At 38.3% G+C, this 19,679-nt stretch overlaps 1 protein-coding gene across 1 annotated transcript in view; it reads left to right on the forward strand.

Annotated features, from left to right (window-relative positions):
* Nucleotides 1-13,100: 13,100 nt before the first annotated feature.
* Nucleotides 13,101-19,679, forward strand: part of LOC115215053 (pancreatic triacylglycerol lipase-like) — a 51,303-nt gene continuing 44,724 nt past the window's right edge. The window contains exon 1 of the mRNA XM_029784194.2: nt 13,101-13,370. Within this exon, the coding sequence (XP_029640054.1) occupies nt 13,304-13,370 (67 nt within the window). The 5' untranslated portion in view covers nt 13,101-13,303. The remainder of the gene's footprint in view (nt 13,371-19,679) is intronic.

Raw genomic sequence — 19,679 nt, forward strand, 5'->3', positions numbered from 1 at the left:
TCTTGGGCAAGTGTTTTCTACTATAGCCTCGGGCCGATCAAAGCCTTGTGAGTGGATTTGGTAGACGGAAACTGGAAGAAGCCCGTCGTATATATGTATATATATATATATATATATATATATATATATAATGTGAAATAGAAAGATGAATAATCTTGTAGCAGATTAATCAAAAGTTTAACCGATACCTTGGTAGCAAAAATCACAGCAGTAGACAGCACGGTTGGAGGTACAACCATATGGTGTTGCAACCGTGCGTTGGTGCGGATAATTGAATTTTAATATTACTGGTGAATTGAAGAAATGGAGCTGAACGAAGATTGAACAGAAATCGTTTTATTTCATTCTACACGTGTTTCGAAAGGCACAATTTACCAAAATCCGATTGAATAATGAGACCATATTGTGTCTTTCTCTTCAGGAAGAAATAGGAAATCCATTGGGAAAAAACAAAAACAGAACAGAGGCGGAGCAAAACAAATCGAACTAGGCTCCTAAGAGCCCATGGTCAAACTGTTTATCAGTGTATGTTGAGAACCGGTGGTGGGTGCATTGAAGATTTTAACGGGTCAGGCAACGGTCATTCCTGTGGGTGAGGGTGTGTAGATGTTCTTTGTGACCGAGAATAAAGTTCTGACTACTTAAAGAATATTGGATGTATTATATGGGACGAGAAAAAATCTACTTAGAGACATGTGTGTGTTTACTGTTCTATATATGTGTGCTGGTGCCAGTTGGTAAGAAGCGCTATTTTCTGGTCACTGCTGAGAACTCCGTCAAGGGGTAGAAAACATTTATAGGCAGAAGGTAATTATATTGATCCGGCCCTTCCGATGCCATCATTCGGTCATCAGGATAGAGCCGTCTATAATAACATAAACAATTTAAGTAGTGACGGGAGCGCAGCGGGTGCTGGGGCAGTCGCTCCCGCATTTAATTTAGCGAACAAGGATAATTATCGGTCCGGGGGATCTCACACTAACCCAAAACCCGTTAGTCATCCGAGAATCACCCACCCGAATGCGAGAGCTGGCGTCCTGACCCATCACATAGATAGGAATAAGCATATATGGTTTGTAATTCCCTTTGGTAAGCAGATTAGAACTAACCTCCCCCTCATGTTTCGACAAGCCATCGACAATAACTTCCCCAGAAATTCCAAATATTACTCCACGGTTAACTCGCATAAAGTTAGGATAGCTTTCTCCAACACTAAAAACCTCGCCCAGATAATCGCCTCCCATAATAATAGGCTGCTTGCTAAGACCCTATCACCTTTTTCCGGAGGCACAGCTTCTTCCGCTTCCGGTTTAATGCTCAGTAGGAATAATTATAGTAGTAATAATGATACGAGAGCCAGTACAGTGACTCATAATCTCAGCTCCAGCCAGGGATTATATACTAGGGGTATAGTTATAAATAGGGGAGTTGTAGTTGACGGTAACAATGGCAGTAGTGAGGTGAGCGCAGCTCGGCTCGTTAGGGTAGAGAGTCCCAATAGCAACCCCAGCATCGTTTCCGGCAATAGCAGCACCACGGGCACTAGCAATGACAGCACTCTGATAGATAGTGGAGAATCAGGGGTTATTCCGTTAGTTAATAGTGACGTAGTGGAAAATAAAGTAGTAAGCAGCTGTAGTTCTCGTAACAAATATAGTGACAGTAACGCAGTTCTAATTTCAGAAACTAATCCTAGCAGAATAAGATTCACGTCGGCGAACTCCAAGATCAGAAACGCCGTCTACCAATGCAAGGTTTACACGGACTCAGAAGTCTACACTTATGTAGGGGCCTCATCGTCAAGATTGGCTTTGCGAATCTCCAATCATTACGCAACTTTTCGAGACATGAATAAACGCCAGACCACGGGACTCAGCAAGCTAATATGGCGATTGAAGAATACGAACTCAAGCTACAGGCTGGAATGGTCAATTTTGTTGGTGGCCCTCCCATTTGATAGGGGCAGAAGGAAGTGCAACCTTTGTGTCTCCGAACTCTTCCATATATTGTTCGCCAGAGACCGGATGGTAAACGGACTTTTACAGTCGGCTTATCGATGCCCCCATTGGCGGCGTTATACTTATCTGGCTTATAAATAACGCTTATAAATAATACCTGCACCCGGTTACACTACTTATATGAAAATAGCCCTTGGTAATAAATTCTGAAAAAGCCTTTAAGATAATTACGATTAACCACTGCAAGGGGAATTACTCCTGTGAGATGAATGGGGCTTTGTTTTTGACGATGGGGGGTTTCTTTGACAAGGCATGATTAGACGAACACACGCACACATAAAACATAAATTATTTTTCTGCCGCCCGACGGTTTTTACTGCAGTGACCATGGTGTAGAGCTGTTTAACAACTGACAGCCGAGTGATCAAACGCACACACGTACACAAAAAATGTTTTCTACCCCTTGACGGAGTTCTCAGCAGTGACCAGAAAATAGTGCTTCTTACCAACTGGCGCCAGCACACATATATAGAACAGTAAACACACACATGTCTCTAAGTAGATTTTTTCTCGCCCCATATAATACATCCAATATTCTTTAAGTAGTCAGAACTTTATTCTCGGTCACAAAGAACATCTACACACCCTCACCCACAGGAATGACCGTTGCCTGACCCGATAAAATCTTCAACGCACCCACCACCGGTTCTCAACATACACTGATAAACAGTTTGACCATGGGCTCTTAGGAGCCTAGTTCGATTTGTTTTGCTCCGCCTCTGTTCTGTTTTTGTTTTTTCCCAACGGATTTCCTATTTCTTCCTGAAGAGAAAGACACAATATGGTCTCATTATTCAATTGGATTTTGGTAAATTGTGCCTTTCGAAACACGTGTAGAATGAAATAAAACGATTTCTGTTCAATCTTCGTTCAGCTCCATTTCTTCAATTCACCAGTAATATATATATATATATATATATATATATACATATATATATGTATGTGTGTGTATGTTTGTGTGTCTGTATTTGTCCCCCCACCATTGCTTGACAACCGATGGTGGTGTGTTTACGGCCCTGTAACTTAGCAGTTCAGCAAAAGAGACTGATAGAATAAGTACTAGGCTTACAAAGAATAAGTCCTGGGGTTGATTTACTCGACTAAAGGGCAGTGCTCCAGCATGGCCACAGTCAAATGACTGAAACAAGCAAAAGAGTAAAGAGTAAAAGAGTATATATATATGGTTTTTTTTAGAAAATCTGGAGAAGAAGCACACTCTAAGAAGTAGAGCAGTCTATATTATTTATTGGTGAAGGTTGGTTTATAGAGTTACCCTGGGTTTCTCACCATAAAGAGTACCTTTATGGCGTATCTTCAAACCCTAAGACCAGTTGGCTTATTGCCTCTTTAAAATATGGAGGAGGAAATGCTACAAATATAAACAAGGATTATAAACAGGGATTATTTCCCTTTGGTGCTGGTCATCGGTTTCCAGCTGAGTCATCCTCCTTCAGTCATGTTACCTGTCAGCTATGAGGGTAAAAGGCAGGGGATCCCCACCACTGGGGAAGATAAACAATAATAGCAATAATAGCATATTGTAACAATTTTGGCTACAGTGGTAACAGTGATAGCACCCCTTCCACATCCGGCAATAACATTACCAATGCCACCACCACCTCCACCTTCTCCAACGCCAACACCAATGGCTCGAACAACATCATTGTTAATGACAACACCAGCAAGAAGAACAGCAGCAGCAGCTCCGTCGAACCCAACAGCAGCATCGATGACAGCAACATCAAAATTTGGACCTGGAGATCTCCATTTCCAGCAACTTCGAAGGCCACCTCCCAGTGGTGTCAGGCGTCAATGAAGAGCCCTCGTCTACAACAAGACGACCAAAGTATTTTTTTTTCCAAGGTCTGGGGTCTCCTGCCCCTAAGCCCTAGACCATCACCTAATCATCCTTACCCGTCTTGTTGATTAAAAACAACAACAACAGCAGCAACATCAACATTGGCGAACTTAATAACACTAACACATGCACCACTGGCAACATACACAGAGGTAGCAACACTATCAACGCAACCACCACCAACAGCCCCAGCTCCAACACCACCAGAATCAACACCATCAGCAGCACCAAGAGCAGCAATAACAGAAACCTATTCAGCCACCCTGCCAAGGATATGGTGAAGTCATGGGACTGTAGCATGGCAGATTGTGAAGAGGTAGTAGAAGAGTTCAACTGAGCCATCAGTGTTTCTTACATTGATGCCGAACAGTAGAATCCTAGAAGATCAATGATCAGGATCACCAAGCTCTCTAAAGAGAGTAACTGCAATATATCCATAGTGGTGGTGTGCATGGTTGTATAATCAGCTAATGAAAAATTCACTATGATTCAAGTTCCAAATTCAAATTCATAATAATGGAACTGGATGGTTATAGAAAGTCATGGGAATCTATGAAAGCAGTGAAAAAAATATCTTAGCAATATCATTTGTGCAACTTATATAAGGTTATCTGAGAAGAATACTAATGTTATTAAAAAACATTCCTAATTCCCCAAAATGTAAATGAGCTATTAGAATTTGTTTTGAAAGTCAGATTTTGCATATTCATTAAAAGTATGGCAAATCTCATGTTACCTTTGTATAATTTAACCAAAAATGGAGTAGTATTTGAATGGTCAAATGATTGTCAATGAAATTTCAATGAGTTGTGATAAGTTATTGAGGTTCAGAACTTACTCTTTACAATGAAAACTTGTCACTAATTTTGGCTGCAGATGTGTCTCCAGTTGGTGTTGGAATGATTCAATGACATCATGAAAATGGAGTAGAACATCTATTGGTTCATGCATCAAAAACATTGAATGTATGTCAGCAGTGATACATGCAAATAGATAAAGTGAGATTATTAATCATATTTGGTTTTCATAAATTCAATTAATTCCTGTATGGATGGCATTTTGATTTACTCACCAATCACAAACCATTAATACACATACTCACATTAGATAAATAAAAATATATCATTTTAGCATTTAATCCAGCCATAAATATCTCAAATAGTCTATCTATTTAATGCTCAAACTGACCAGATCCAGCCTCTCACACTTATCCTACAATACCATGCTAAAAATAAACAGTCACATCGTTGAAATCTCAAAGCTATGAGATAATGTATAAGTAATTCAAAATAATGTGAATAAATAAGCATTATATTTGACAGATTAATCTGAATGCTAAAAGAGTGAAGTATCAATGACTGCAGTTCAGGACTATGTTACTGGCATCTTGCAAGCATACAATATGAAATAAGGATTTGAAGTAATACAATAAGCCTGATGCCTTATCAAGACTACTAATCAAACCTGGTTATGATTTTGATGCAAGTCATGAAAAGTATATCTTATCTGGATTTGAAATACATCAAATAATTAAACGTAGAGTGGATTTGGTAAATGTATGTGTGTGTATGTATATATATATAAGGCGGCAAGCTGGCAGAAACATTAGCACGCCGGGCAAAATGCGTTGCCGTATTTCATCTGCCGTTACGTTCTGAGTTCAAATTCCGCCGAGGTCGACTTTGCCTTTCATCCTTCTGGGGTCGATTAATTAAGTACCAGTTACCCACTGGGGTCGATGTAATCGACTTAATCCCTTTGTCTGTCCTTGTTTGTCTCCTCTGTGTTTAGCCCCTTGTGGGTAGTAAAGAAATATATGTGTGTGTGTGCGTGTATAATTAAAGGGGTACTGAAAAGTTCCTGGTTTTAAGGGTATTGTGAAAGATCTGGTTGGAGGCCCAGCCTTCAAGAGTTCTTTTATCAGACTTAGAAAAACTGAAGAACCACTGCAATAAGTGTGTGAATCTGTGAGGGGAATATTTTGAGTAAAATCATAATTAAACTGATCCTCCTGTATTTTCATTTACCCAAAGCCAGAAACTTTTCACACACCCCCTTGTATGTGTGTGCGTGTCTGTCCTCATAACTTAGCAGCTTGGCAAAGGAGACTGATAAAATAAGTACCTGGCTTTAAAAATAGTATTGGAATCAGTTCATTCAACTAAAAAAATCTTCAAGGCAGTGCCCCAGCATGGTTGCAGTTTAATGATTTAACCAAGTAAAAGATAATTCCAACATCTTTTTTTTTCTTTTAACTCTTTTGTGAGTCTACTCCAACAAGAATATTCTGGCCATTATGGTTCAGTTAATTTTCAAAATAAAAACAGAAATTGGGGGATCTTACATAATATAACTGCAACTTTGTATATGTTGTAACATATTAAGATAAAGCAGTGAGCTGGCAGATTCATTACCATGTTCAGTGAAATGCTTAGCTCTTTACAGTCTGAGTTCAAATTCCATGGAAGCCAACTTTCATCCCTTCAGGGTTGATAAAATAAAGTACCAAGTATTGGGGTTGATGTAATTATATCTAATCAGGCTATGTTTAGGTTACTCCTGTTATACCGCAAACATAATACAACAGGGTTGTTTGGAACCCAATTGCCCCTCCTCTCAAAATTACTGCTTGAGGAGACCTATTGAGTCAAGTCCATCAACATAAAAAAATCAAATGGAAATTGTAGTTGTGATACCTGTGCCAGTGGCACGTAAAAAGCACCATCCGAACATGACCGATGCCAGCGCCACCTTGACTGGCTTCCATGCCGGTGGCACGTAAAAAGCACCAACCGATCGTGGCCATTGCCAGCGCCCCCTGGCTCCTGTGTCGATGGCACGTAAAAAGCACCCACTACACTCACGGAGTGGTTGGTGTTAGGAAGGGCATCTTGCTGTAGAAACACTGCCAGATCAGACTGGAGCCTGTGAAGTCTCCTGGTTTCCCAGACCCCGGTCGAACTGTCCAACACATGCTAGCATGGAAAACAGACATTAAACGATGATGATGAACCTTACAACAGACTGGTGCCCTGTTCAGAATGTTGTGATCTCAGTTATTTAGACCTCATGGAAACTGGGTAACTGGCCTTATGAGGCTCGTGGAAAAAATTGTTAACCCTCTTAGACCTGGACCCTTGTATCTAACTTCACCTGAGCAAAAAAAATTAATAATTGCTCACACTGGACACCTGAGCAAAAAAATTCATGATTGCATACACTGCTCAAGAGTAACGGTTATAGTCAAACAAATGGACAGATTCACAAAAAAATTCAGGAGTATAACAATAATAGGCTTATCTCTCAACAACCATATTTATTCACCCGAATCATTACTTTCCTCATCTCTGTCATCAGTTTGATTGTTTGAATCACTCTCATTGAATAAAGAATAAATAGTCCGTTCGTGGCCGTTTGCCAGCTCTGTCTGGCCCCGTGTCGGTGGCACGTAAAAGCACCATCTGTTCGTGGCCGTTTGCCAGCTCTGTCTGGCCCCGTGTCGGTGGCACGTAAAAGCACCATCCGTTCGTGTCCGTTGCCAGCCTCAGCTGGCCCCCGTGCCGGTGACACGTAAAAGCACCGTCCACTCGTGGCCGTTTGCCAGCTCTGTCTGGCAACCGTGTCGGTGGCACGTAAAAGCACCATCCGTTCGCGTCCGTTGCCAGCCTCGGCTGGCCCCCGTGCCGGTGACACGTAAAAGCACCGTCCGTTCGTGGCCGTTTGCCAGCTCTGTCTGGCCCCGTGTCGGTGGCACGTAAAAGCACCATCCGTTCATGTCCGTTGCCAGCATCGCCTGGCCCCGTGCCGGTGACACGTAAAAGCACCATCCGTTCGTGGCCGTTCGCCAGCTCTGTCTGGCACCTGTGCAGGTGGCACGTAAAAAACACCCACTACACTCGCGGAGTGGTTGGCGTTAGGAAGGGCATCCAGCCGTAGAAACACTGCCAGATCTGACTGGGCCTGACGAAGCCTTCCAGCTTCACAGACCCCAGTTGACCCGTCCAACCCATGCTAGCATGGAAAGCGGACGCTAAACGATGATGATGATGATGATGATTGATGGAATGCTGGTTACTACTAAAAAAGTTGAATCAGCCATGACGTCTGATATCAAAATTATTGAAAATAAACAATTGAAGATAAACATAGGCATAGGAGTGGCTGTGTGGTAAGTAGCTTACTTACCAACCACATGGCTCCGGGTTCAGTCTCACTGCGTGACATCTTGGGCAAGTGTCTTCTACTATAGCCTCGGGCAGACAAAAGCCTTGTGAGTGGATTTGGTAGACGGAAACTGAAAGAAGCGTGTTGTATATATGTATATATATGTGTGTGTGTGTGTGTGTGTGTGTGTGTGTTTGTGTGTCTGTGTTTGTCCCCCCCAGCATCACTTGACAACTGATGCTGGTGTGTTTACGTCCCCGTAACTTAGCAGTTTGGCAAAAAGAAACCAATAGAATAAGTACTAGGCTTGCAAAGAATAAGTCCTGGGGTTGATTTGCTCGATTAAAGGCAGTGCTCCAGCATGGCCACAGTCAAATGACTGAAACAAGTAAAAGAGTAATTAATCAATAAAGGGATGAGCAGAAAAACTAAATATTGAAGACAAAAAAAAATATAAGAGAATAATGACAAAATACATTAACTAAGTGCATGTACATTATACACAATACATTATCAAAGAACATCTTGGAAATTTTCAAGATTCATCATGATAGAAATTTTCTATACATTTTCATGGAAATTGTATGAGAATAATTATTCCTAAAACATTACAAATTAGAATTTTGACCTAATAGTATGTGGTCAGTATGACTTGCATTAAATATGAAACATTGTAACATGTTTTAAACTGTGGAACACAGTCACCTGGGGCCTGAATAAAACAAAAGATACAGAAACTGGTCAAAAATATAGAGGTTAGCATAGATTGGATATGACAATCATGTCCAGCTTATCAATCAATTATTAATGAACCTGATGATAGTGGTGATGCTAGTGATGGGGTGCTAGTGGTAGTGGTATATATAACACACTGCCTAAATACCAATCTTGAGAAATTAGGCTTCTCAAAACCAGAAAGGAGAAAGCTAATTTGAAGACTACAGATCCAGTTCATCTCTGGAACTGTAAAAATCTGGGTGTCACTGTCATTATCCAGTCTTTCGGCTTTGTTGCCATTTTATAGAATGTGATCCAAAGGAGATTTGGTTGTTATTTTCTAGGAGGTAGGGGTGGGGGGGTGGGGTGGAGAGGCAATCTATGCAGATGTTTCCTCATTGGCTCATTCACTGTCTTAGAAGAAGATTGGTTGTCAGAAAATCTGAGTGGTCAGTCACCTGCAAGGTAAATGATAATCTGTGTCTGTTAACATTGTCTCTTTCCTTCTCGAGACTGTAAAGATAAACTGCCATAACAGGCACAATATGTTTATTAACACAGCCTAAATAAATAAACAAATGCAGATATCTTCAGTCAATAACCTTAACTGTTGTAAGTCAGAGGTAGAGGAGAAGGAGGAGAGTCAACTCGTATTTATTGTACCTTGTTTTAGTTTCCATTCCCTCCATTGATAAAATTTTTTTCTCAAAAAAAAAAAAGATTATCCTACATTAGTTATATATATATACTAGCAGTATCGCCCGGCGTTGCTCGGGTTTGTAAGGGAAATAACTATATAAGCATTTTTAGAGAGTTATAGCCAAAAAATAGCAAAAAATGCATTAAAAATGGAAAAAATATGATGGTAAATTTTTTTTTAAATCGTTGACTCATCGTAGACATTTTTAGAGAGTTACTTCCCTTATATAATAGCGAAAAAATGCATTAAAATGGAAAAAAAACGATGGTAAATTTTTTTTTAAATCGTAGACTCATGTAGACGCTTTCTTAGCCATTTCTGTTTTGGTGTCTTCAAGCCATGAAGTCGTTGTTCTAAAAGAACACTGGTCTCCTTGACAACGCATTACGACGTTGATTTCCTTACACTCCCTTCCCCACAGGTGCAGGTGTGAGCGTGGACGCCAACTCCGCCGCCATCGACACACGAAAAATTATGCATTAAAATGGAATAAAAAATGATGTTAAATTATTTTAAAATCGTAGACTCATCGTAGACGCGCGCTAATATTCAGACGGGCTCGATATGAATCACGACTATAAGCTACTCGAATTTGGTTAAACTGTACCGCAAAATGTGGGAGTAGTTAGGAATCTAAATCGAAGGGGACAGACACTCACACAACTACAGTTTTATATATATAGATATACATAGCGCAGTAGTGGTGAGATATGACAGCAAAGAAAAGCATACATTCACTCTCTGCATGCAATTAGACTCGGAAAGTTCGTGAGGAACCCATTGACCCAATTTGCTGACTTTTCCGATAGCACACAGGTGTCAATGAATGGTTGAATGACCAAATCCAAGCTTCTCTGCTAGTTCCTCAACAGTTACGATGATATTTTGTTCCACCAGGGTTTTCAGGATGTCCTTGTCGAGTTCTACAGATCTTCAGGATGAGGCTCGTCTTCTAGGCTGTAGTTTATGGCTCGGGATTTCTGGAACCACCATTGACACTGCCTTACGCTTATTGTCCAATCCCCATATACTGCATTAATATTTCTTGTACTTTGCACACATTTATATTCTGTTATTCTTTTATATGTTTCAGCCTTGAGGTTGTGGCCATGCTGGATCATGTGTGTGTGTGTGTGTCTATCTGTCTGTCTGTCTGTATGTATATATGTATATGTATGTGTGTGAACAATAATATTTTCAACAGATGTGTTGCAAATGTATCTGATTGTTCTCAAGCTTCAATACTGTGTGTGTGTGTATGTGTGTGTGTATGTATGTATGTATATGTATGTATGTATGTATATGTATGTATGTATGTATGTGTGTATGTATGTATGTGTGTGTGTATGTATGTGTGTGTGTATGTGTGTGTGTGTATGTATGTATGTATGTATGTATGTATGTATGTATGTATGTATGTATGAGTGTATGTTTACTTTATTACTAATTACTCTCTTCCGAGAACATTTTCACTCATTCTTAGCTCTTAGCTTCCCATACATTTTACTCATGTATCTATCAGCGTCATAGACAGAATACTTTCACTTTAGTCTTCCTCAAATCACTCTGTCGCTATTTACTTTCATTTTATTCGTCGCCCACTGTGTGTGTGCGTTTGCGTGTGGTGTAAACCAGACTAAGAAAAGCATTTGACACACACACCAGAATGTGAGTTTTCTGTAAATTTTGCTTAATTGGAGTTTAAATTTTAAAAACTGGACCTGGCATGACGCGATGCATTGTACTCTTAAAACTGCTAGGTAAATTGTAATTGAAGAAATCCTATATTGTAGATTTGTATAACTCCCAAAGGGAGGCAGATAAAATCTGCCTTTTATAATAAGAGATATATATATATATATGTATATATATATGTTTGTATGTGTGTGTGTGTATATATATATATATATGATAGCTTCCGTTATCTTGATAGCTTCTGTTATCTTGGTGACCAAGTCAGTAGTGGGGGTGGGTGTGCTGAAAGTGTAATGCCTGGGCAAAGTTTAGGGAGCTCTTACCTCTGCTGGTGACTAAAGGCCTCTCGCTCAGAGTAAAAGGCAGACTGTATGACGCGTGTGTACGAACAGCCATGCTACATGGCAGTGAAACATGGGCCGTGACTGCTGAGGACATGCGTAAGCTCATGAGAAATGAAGCCAGTATGCTCCGATGGATGTGTAATGTCAGTGTGCATGCTCAACAGAGCGTTAGTACCCTGAGAGAAATGTTGAACCTAAGGAACATCAGTTGTGGTGTGCATGAGAGACGATTGCGCTGGTATGGTCATGTGGCGAGAATGGATGAAGATAGGTGTGTGAAAAAGTGCCAATCCCTAGCAGTGGAGGGAACCCGTGGAAGAGGTAGACCCAGGAAAACTTGGGACGAGGTGGTGAAGCACGACCTTCGAACTTTAGGTCTCACTGAGGAAATGACCTGCGACCGAGACCTTTGGAAATATGCTGTGCGTGAAAAGACCAGGCAGGACAAGTGAGCCCAGCCCACTTATGCATGCCTTTTCTTCCTTGGACACAAAGACCTGTTGAGGCAAGCGAAGTCGATATCGAACCTCATCCGACGACAGGCACCTATGCCAACCCCCGTTTGCTTGCGAAGACCTGTTGGGGCAGGTGAAATCGAAATCGGAATCGAAATTGAACCAATCCTATGACTGGCACCCAGCAGATGCCAGGACCCCTGGACTGGAGATACATAAAAAGCACCATCCGAATCATGGCCGATGCCAGCGCTGCCTTGACTGGCACGTAAAAAGCACCATCCGAATTGTGGCACCATCCAAATTGTGGCCAAAGCCAGTGCCGCCTCGACTGGCTTCCGTGCAGGTGGCACATAAAATGCACCAATCCGACCATGGCCGATGCCAGCCTCGCCTGGCTCCAGTGCAGGTGGCACGTAAAAAGCACCCACTACACTCACGGAGTGGTTGGCGTTAGGAAGGGCATCCAGCTGTAGAAACATTGCCAGATAAGACCGGAGCCTGGTGCAGCCTTCTGGCTTCCCAGATCCCTGGTCGAACCGTCCAGCCCATGCTAGCATGGAGAACGGACGTTAAACGATGATGATGATATATATATAATATATATATAAATTAGAGAAAAACCACTATTATGTAATTCGAACAATGATTGACATAAACCAAATCATAAAGAAAAAATAAAATATATTATAAAACATATAACTAGATCACAAAAATTACAAAAAAATGAATAAACATATATAATAAGTAAAAAGTCTACGTACGTTTCATGGCCATAATTTCAATTTGAATTACAATTAAATTCAAATTTAATCAAAAAACAATTCAATATATTTATATATATATATATATATATATTATATATATATATATATATATATATGGTGGTGATGGTGGTGGTAGTGGCAGTGGTGGTTGTGGTGGTGGTAGCTGTGACTGTGGTAGTTTGCATGGCTGATCAAGTGAAGATCCGTATCAGGTACAAACATCAAGGCAAAGAGTGGGTGGGTGTTGAGGGGATGGTAATATTCAGTTGTTGCTGTTGTTACTGTCATTCGGGGGGAAACAATAACAACATCTGTTATTACATAATAATTGTCACGCCCCCTGAAATATCTTCGATTTATACACTAGATATCAGCTTACAACTTTAAGTACTGGCTAAGTACTTTATAACTTATATAAATAACTACCAGCAACTGCAATTTTATCAGAGCAGCTATAAGTATACATTGACATCACTTATCTTTATTCTTCTACACATTATATATATACTTATATATACACACATACATATATACAGAATTTCTTTTCCTTTTTGTTTATCATCCCAAAAGCAATTTCTAAAGGAAATGTTTAAATTTATTGCAATAATTTTGCTCTTTGGCGTATTATCTTCAGCAAGAATTATTTCAAAACGTAAGTAGGCTTTTCCAACTGTCAATTTTTTTCAATTCTTTATGTTTATTTTTTTTTTCCATTCCATTTTAGTATAAATTGGGATTAAAATGACTGGATCAGAATGGATCAAGAATTGCTTTTACAGAGACTTTTGCTTTTTTCAGTACATTGTTAACCCTTTTGAGACTTATGCACCCAACACTACATCTGGGCTTATGACTCTTTTACTTTTTTATTCTTTTACTTGTTTCAGTCATTTGACTGTGGCCATGCTGGAGCACCACCCTTAGTCAAGCAATGTTGGGGGGATAAACACAGACACACAAAAATATACACACATACATACATACATACATATATATATATATACATATATATATATATATATATATAATATATATATATATATATATATATATATATATTATATATATATATATATATATATATATATATATATTATATATATATATAATATATATATATATATATATGATGGGCTTCTTTCAGTTTCCGTCTACAAAATCCACTCACAAGGCTTTGGTCAGCCCGAGGCTATAGTAGAAGACACTTGCCTAACATGCCCAACAGTAGGACTGAACCCGGAACCATGTGGTTTGTAAGCATGCTACTTACCACACGCCCACTCCTACACCTATGATATAAATTTTCTATTTTAAAGTGATTTCAGTTAAAACCAGCCTTCAAAATTTCAGGTTTATTTATGTCCCAAACATCTGCTTAATAATCCTTTACACTGGAGGCACAAGGCCTGAAATTTTTGGGGAGGGTGATAGTCAATTGCATCAACCCCAGTGCTCAGCTGATAATTATTTCATAAACCCCAATAGGATGAAAACCAAAGTCAAACTTGGCAGAATTTGAACTCAAAACATAAAGGTGGAAAAATGCTGCAAAATACATTGTCTCATGTGCTAACAATTCTGCCATTTGCTGCTTATACCTGCTTAATAATAATGCAATTATTTTACTAAATTCTTTATTAATTTCAAAATTAATTGAAACAAAGGCTGGGTATTTTAACAAAAATATGGCACCAAAGGGGTTAATGTAATTGTTATTCTTGTTGTTTAACTCCAAGTTAGTTCTAATGGGTCAGTTTATTGGTCAAAAGCATTCCATGAATGACCACCCCATATTTTTTTAATATTTTTAAGCATAGTACATGTTACAGAATGTTCTTTTAAAAATGGAAGAGTATGATTTGAGGGTTATTTGGCTGTTATTTCTAGCAGACCCAGCAAAATGTAGAGGCTCCCTTGTAAGCAATTGTTATTTAGCCCTTGGTAAAACTGATCAAGCAGACCTATGATCAGCAGTATTTAACCTATAATGATTGCAATACTTGGAGGAATGTCTTAGACTGTATTATTTAAATTATCCTTCTCATTTTCAAGGCATGATTCCTGGTTGCTATTTCTAACAGCTTTATTGATCATGTTTAGGTTCCAGCTTAATAATTAGTACAGCTAATTGCCTCTTCCTACTGATATCTTCTCAACATGAATCACCAGAAATAAAATAGTTATAAGTTACGAATGTCACCATTCATTTCTCCAAAATACAAGTAATTCTAACAATGGTAACAGATCACATTCCTGAGCACTGTACACAATTATTATTATTATAATGATATCTACAATAATGTCCTGTAAGAGTCATTATAGTCAGTATAAAAACATGCACACAAACATGAATGCATGAGTGTGTGCGCATAAATACATATACTTATAAATGCACACCCATATATATGTGTGTGTATGTGTATATATATATATATGATAGATCGTTAGCTCCTACATGCATTTTTTCTCTCCTTGTTTTTTCTGTGTATTTTTCTGTTGAAGAGCGTAGGCTCGAAACATAAAAGATTTGTTCTATTTCTATTCCTGAGCGCTATACTAATACATTTGTTTGTTTGTACTCCACCTGCCTTCATCTTTTGTTTATTTTCATAAACCTTCCCATTATATATATATATATATATATATATACATATATTTTTTAATAATATATTATTATTATTAATTTAAGGAAATCAATATCGAATTTTTCACAAAGATATACCCATATGAAAGACTTTATGTATTAAAAATATATATAAATAAATAAATAAATATTAAAAATATAATATGATGTATAAAATAAATTTGAAAGTTTAAAAGTCTTTCATATGGGTATATCTTTGTGAAAAATTCGATATTGATTTCCTTATATTAATAATAATAATATATTATTAAAAAATATATGTATATTGCTCATATTAAATATATAAATACTTTAATAGTATTAATATTATTTTATACAATGGAGCACTATTCAGTATATTCAGTATATTCAGTATATAATATTCTCATTGAATATATTTGCCTAATGATTTATATATATATATATATATATATATATATATATATATATGCATATGCATAAAATACATATACAGTAATTCCTCAACTATCACCTTATCTACCGCAGAGTGGTGGATTTCATCAGGAGAGAATCCTTTGTAGTCGTAGACTACTTCTGGCCACAATTTCTTCCAGCTGGCATTCAAAGTTTCATTCTTCATCACCTTTATGACTTTCTGAATATTTTGGAGACACATTGCAATGGTATACCCATGCCAGTACTCCTTCAGTAAGAAGTTGTCATCTGGGTCGATAGCCTCGACCAGGTGTTGCAGGGAGTTTCACGTATAGTGCGCCTTAAAAGCACTTGGTCCATGGGCTGGATCAGTGATGTGATGTTCAGCAGTAAGAATTCGATCTGCATATTACCTCCAGCATTGTCCGTTAGGAAAAGCAAATTGAATTCTTATCCTTTTTCAACAAAATAAAGCTTGACTTTGGGGATGAAGCACTGGTGCAACCAATCAGAGGTCAGTGGTTTTGTTATCCATGACTTCTGGATGCGCATCCAATACACTGGCAGCAGGTTCTTATTTTTGTTTTTGAGGGCCTTTGGGTTTTGGGACTTATAAATAAGCCTTGGCTTTATCACAAAACCCGCAGCATTTCCACACATTATAACTGTGATGCAATCTTTGTACACCTCAAATTCATGGACTCTGGCCTCCTCCTTTGTAATGAAAGTCTGCGATGGCATCCATTTCCTAAAGCAGCAAGAATAGCAACAAGCGTTGCAAAAACAACTACTTCAGTAACAAGAAAAACAACAACAGTTCATGGAAAGACGCCAAATGGAATTGGTCAAATAACTGTCAAAAGGCATCTCAAGATATTAAAAAAATATTAATTTCAGATTTGTCACTGGCTCATTTCGAACCTGCAGCAAAAATTGTTGCAGCTTCTGACAATTCTGAATACAGCATAGGAGCAGTTTTGCTACACAAATATAAAGATGATAATATGAAGGCAGTGGTTCATGCTTCATGTGCTCTGATTGCAGCAGAAAAAAACTACAGTCAGATAGAGAAAGAAGCTATAGCAAATATTTTTGCTGTGAAGAAATTTCACAGATTTCTCCATGGTAGAAGTTTTCGGCTTCAGACAGACAACCAACCGTTACTATTAATTTTTGAATCGAAGAAAGGAATTCCTACCCATACAACTTACATATTACAACACTGGGGTTCAATATTGCTAAATTACAACTTTAAGATGGAGTACATTCCTTCTGAGAAAATTGGCCATGCGAATTGTTTATCTAGGCTAATTTTGAAGAATGTGAAACTGCTGGAAGATATGGTGATAGCTGCATTACAATCAGAAAAGGAAATTAAAAATGTTATTTGTAATGTCATTCAGGAGTTGCCAGTGACTGTACAAGATATAAAAAGTAAATCTGCAGAGGACAAATACATCATAAAAATGAAGGAAACCTTGAAAAATAAACAAAAGAGAATCTTGAATGTGAACCATTTTTCACTCCGCGATGATGTATTAATGTATGCACAAAGAGTGGTAGTACCAACTGCACTACAGAAACAGATGTCACATAAATTTCATAGTGGACATCCAGGGATGTCAAGAATGAAAGCTTTGATGAATAGTTACATATAATGGCTGGCAACAGACAAGGACATTGAAAATTCTGTAAAATCATGTAGATGTTGATCACTAGCAGACAAGGCACCACCTATGAAATACCAATCATGGCCTGAGATGGATAGTTTGTGGCCCAGGGTATATATAGACTACATTGGACCAGTGAATGGCATCTACTACTTGATCATTGTTGATAGCTTTACCAAGTGGCCAGATGTATGAAGGTGCAGTCAACCTACCACAAAGGCAACAATAAAGTTCCTGCATGAACTTTTTGCTCAATATGGTTTTCCGGACACCATAGCATCAGACAATGGAACACAATTTACCAGATACGAGTTCAAGAAATTCTGCAAAACGCATGCAATCAAGCACATGCTTACCCCACTCTACCACCCGAAGTCAAATGTGTAAGTAGAATGATTCATAGATACTTTCAAGTGTGTGCTAAAAAAAGCAAGGAATGAGTAAGGAACTGATGAAGCACTCACCAAATTCTTAATGGGCCATCAAACAAGCAAGCAAGCATGGTTGAGGGGAATATGCTTAAATTTGACTTCTCTTGTGGTAAGCTTACCTAAGGAAGGGAAAAGAATATATAATTCAAAGCCCCGAAGCCAGTATTAAGCTATCTGCCATTTCCTCTGTGACCTTCACAAAGATAGGACCCTAATTTTTATTCTTTTTCATTGCCCGATTTTTCACCATGCTTATTCATAAAGTGAGTTCTCTGTAGCTTCTGAGGTCATTTGACTTCTATCTCTAGCAAAACTGGTACTCTTCCAGTACCATTATATTTTTTAAACTTGCCTGAACAGTTCACGCTTTGAATAGCCACTAATATTATTAATTTTATTATTAATAATATACTTGTATATTTATTTTTATGTATGTATATATGTGTGTATGAGTGTGTGTTTGTGTGTGTGTGTATCTAGATGTATAATATGTATATATATGTATGTGTATATTTACATACATACATACATACATACATACATACATACATACATACATACATACATACATACATACATACATACATACATGCATGCATGCATACATACATGCATGCATGCATGCATACATACATACATACATACATACATACATACATACATACATACATACATACATACATACATACATACATACATACATATATATATATATATATAAATAAATATACATACAGCCTTAAAAGAAATGAAGCTTGTATACCTCACTGGTTGTATAATTTCAGTGTGCATGCACAACAGAGTATAAGCATCTTGAGAGAAAAGTTGGGTTTAAGAGGCATCAGATATGGTGTGCAAGAGATATGATAGCGTTGGTATGGTCATGTAATGTGTATGGATGAGGATAGCTGTGTGAAGAAATGCTGAACTCTAATGGTAGAAGGAACCAGTGGAAGAGGTAGGCCCAGGAAGACATGAGATGAGGTGGTGAGGTATTATCTCTGAACGTTGGCCCTCACAGAAGGGACGACAAGTGACTGAGACCTTTGATGATATGCTGTGCTTGAGGAGACCTGTCAAAGTCAAGTGAAATCATAGTTGTGGCTTATGCCAGAGTCGTGTAACTGGCACATAAAAAGCACCCTTCAAATGGGTGATAAGCCATGCTTGAGAGGATCTATCAAACCAAGTGAAATTGTGGTCATGGTTGATGTAAGTGTCACATAACTGGCACCTGCACTAGTGGCATGTAAAAAGCACTGTTCGAATTTTGGGCCTCGCAGAGGCAGTGGTGAGTGACTGAGACCTTTGGCAATATGTTGTCCTTGAGAAGATCTGTCAAGCCAAGTCAGATCATGCCAGGGCCATGTAAAATGCACCCACTACACTCTTGGGGTGGTTGGCATTAGGAAGCGCATCCAGTCTTTGAAATCATGTTAAATCAGATTGGAACCTGGTGCAGTTCCCTAGCTTATCAGTTTCAGTCAAACTGTCCAACCCATGCCAGCCTGAAAAACAGACGTTAAATGATGATGATGATTACACACACACACATATACATACATAGATGCACATACACGCACACATACATACATACATACATACATACATACATATATACATACATACATACATACATACATACATACATACATACATACATACATACATACACACATATATATATATATATGTGTGTGTGAAGGAGTAACAGTTGATGTATAGGTGTCAGTCCATTACAGCCATTTCTAATGACTCCTTTAATTGATTAATGAAAACATTTCATCACTACAAAAAAACCGTTTTTGTCAGATGAATTCATGAACTTCAAAATTAAGGAC

This window comes from Octopus sinensis, linkage group LG8 (assembly GCF_006345805.1).
Source record: "Octopus sinensis linkage group LG8, ASM634580v1, whole genome shotgun sequence".
Classification (NCBI taxonomy): domain Eukaryota; kingdom Metazoa; phylum Mollusca; class Cephalopoda; order Octopoda; family Octopodidae; genus Octopus; species Octopus sinensis.